Raw genomic sequence first — 1,831 nt, forward strand, 5'->3', positions numbered from 1 at the left:
ATCATTAATAGAATGTACCATTAACGCCAAAATAGCGTACTCTTTATTGAACACTGCTAAACCCATGGTCAGTAACACTGAGACTGTCAAACAGGAAGTCTGCTGGTGTGGCACCGAATACAGTCCATAATGCAACAACACTAATTACAACAATAGGCACTCCAGCTGAAGATCGGGACAAAAAAATACATTTTTATGACTGCATACTGCAATTCAGTCTGCATTTTATGCACCACAAAAATCATTGGACGCTATATAAGCTATTCATATATGCATGAATTCAACGAAGTGAATAGTCTGAGCAGATGTATATATATTTTTATTTTTTTATTTATTTATTTGTGTATTTATGGGGAAAAGCATGCCATTATGTCATTTGTGAATGGGCGGTAGATGGGTGGGTTTGATCCAGAGTATTATAAAAGAAAGGACAGTAAGAAGAGCAGAACAAACTCCTAACAGGAGGAGACTCACACATGGCCTATGATACAGATGATCATGAGATTCATTACTGCTTTCCTGACATCAATTCATCATGTATCAAGGGAAAACGCACCAGTTATGATTACTATTTTATGTACATGTTTTTTTCACTTCTGTCAGCAGGTACTGTGTTTCTGAACCTGCTGGTGATCATCTCCATCTCTCACTTCAAGAAGCTTCACACTCCAACCAACCTGATCATTCTCTCTCTGGCTGTTGCTGATATGCTTGTTGGACTAATTGTCATGCCTATACAGGCCATCAAGTTGATTGAGACTTGCTGGCACTTCGGAGACACTGTCTGTAGACTGTTTATGTTAATCATGGGACTGCTTCTCACAGCATCCCTCAGTAATGTAGTTTTAATTGCCATTGATCGTTTTGTGGCTGTATGTCACCCTTTACAGTACCCACAGAAAATAACCATGATTAGAATGTTAATAATTATCTTTCTTTGCTGGTTTTTTTCTTCAGCTTATAATATTGCAATTGTAATAAGTATCTCACACAGAACAGATGTGTGTTATGGTGAATGTATTATTATGCTTACATTTGAATGGAGAGTAATTGATTTAATATTTTCCTTCCTGTTTCCCTGTACCCTAATCATAATTTTACATTTAAGGATATTTTATGTTGCACAAAAGCAAGTGAAAGTCATAAACTCTCTAATGAAGAGTGGTAAATTTATAATGGAAGGTTCAGTAAGAAGGAAATCTGAGAGCAAAGCTGCTTTGACATTAGGAATCATTGTGGCAATTCATCTGCTTTGCTGGATTCCATACTATATCTTGACTCTAACTGAAAACACAGCAATCCCACCGAACATACTCTATTGTCTAATATGGGTCTTATATGTTAACTCATGTGTGTATCCTCTTATATATGCTTTATTTTACCCCTGGTTTAGAAAATCAATTAAATACATCTTAACTTTTAGAATATGTCGGCCAGCATCCTCTCGTGTCAATATTTTTACAAATCAACCTTCTTGATATCTTTAACACTATTTATGCCTAAAACCAGTAAAGCAATTCCTAATAAAGTACACTATACATTGTCATTTAGAATGCATTTGATATATATATTTTAATAATAAATCTATGTCTCAAATAAATAAATGTAACTTGTTTTATAAGTTGTTTATATAGACCAGGGGTTGGCAACCAACGGCACGCGTGCCAACAGTGGCACGCAGAGGGATAATCGCTGGCACGCAAGCAATAAGGAAAACTGTATAATGACGTACAGTTTGATGTAATAACTTCTCATAGTCACACAGCCTGTTAGGAGCTACAAATACTATTAAAGTGTGAGAATTAACTTGCATGGATGCACGTGCAAACAC

General features: G+C 35.8%; 1 protein-coding gene across 1 annotated transcript; it reads left to right on the forward strand.

The window, feature by feature from the left end:
* Positions 1 to 380: 380 nt before the first annotated feature.
* On the forward strand, positions 381 to 1,478 carry LOC132132849 (trace amine-associated receptor 13c-like). The gene has a single exon (XM_059545374.1). It carries the CDS (start codon positions 477 to 479, stop codon positions 1,476 to 1,478), a length of 1,002 nt encoding a protein of 333 aa, XP_059401357.1. The 5' UTR covers positions 381 to 476.
* Positions 1,479 to 1,831: the final 353 nt, after the last annotated feature.

Source organism: Carassius carassius, chromosome 49 (assembly GCF_963082965.1).
Source record: "Carassius carassius chromosome 49, fCarCar2.1, whole genome shotgun sequence".
NCBI lineage: Eukaryota > Metazoa > Chordata > Actinopteri > Cypriniformes > Cyprinidae > Carassius > Carassius carassius.

What these genes read in the sequence shown, in the direction of transcription:
- LOC132132849 (XM_059545374.1), top strand. Translation starts at nt 477, where the DNA reads ATGGCCTATGATACAGATGATCATGAGATTCATTACTGCTTTCCTGAC.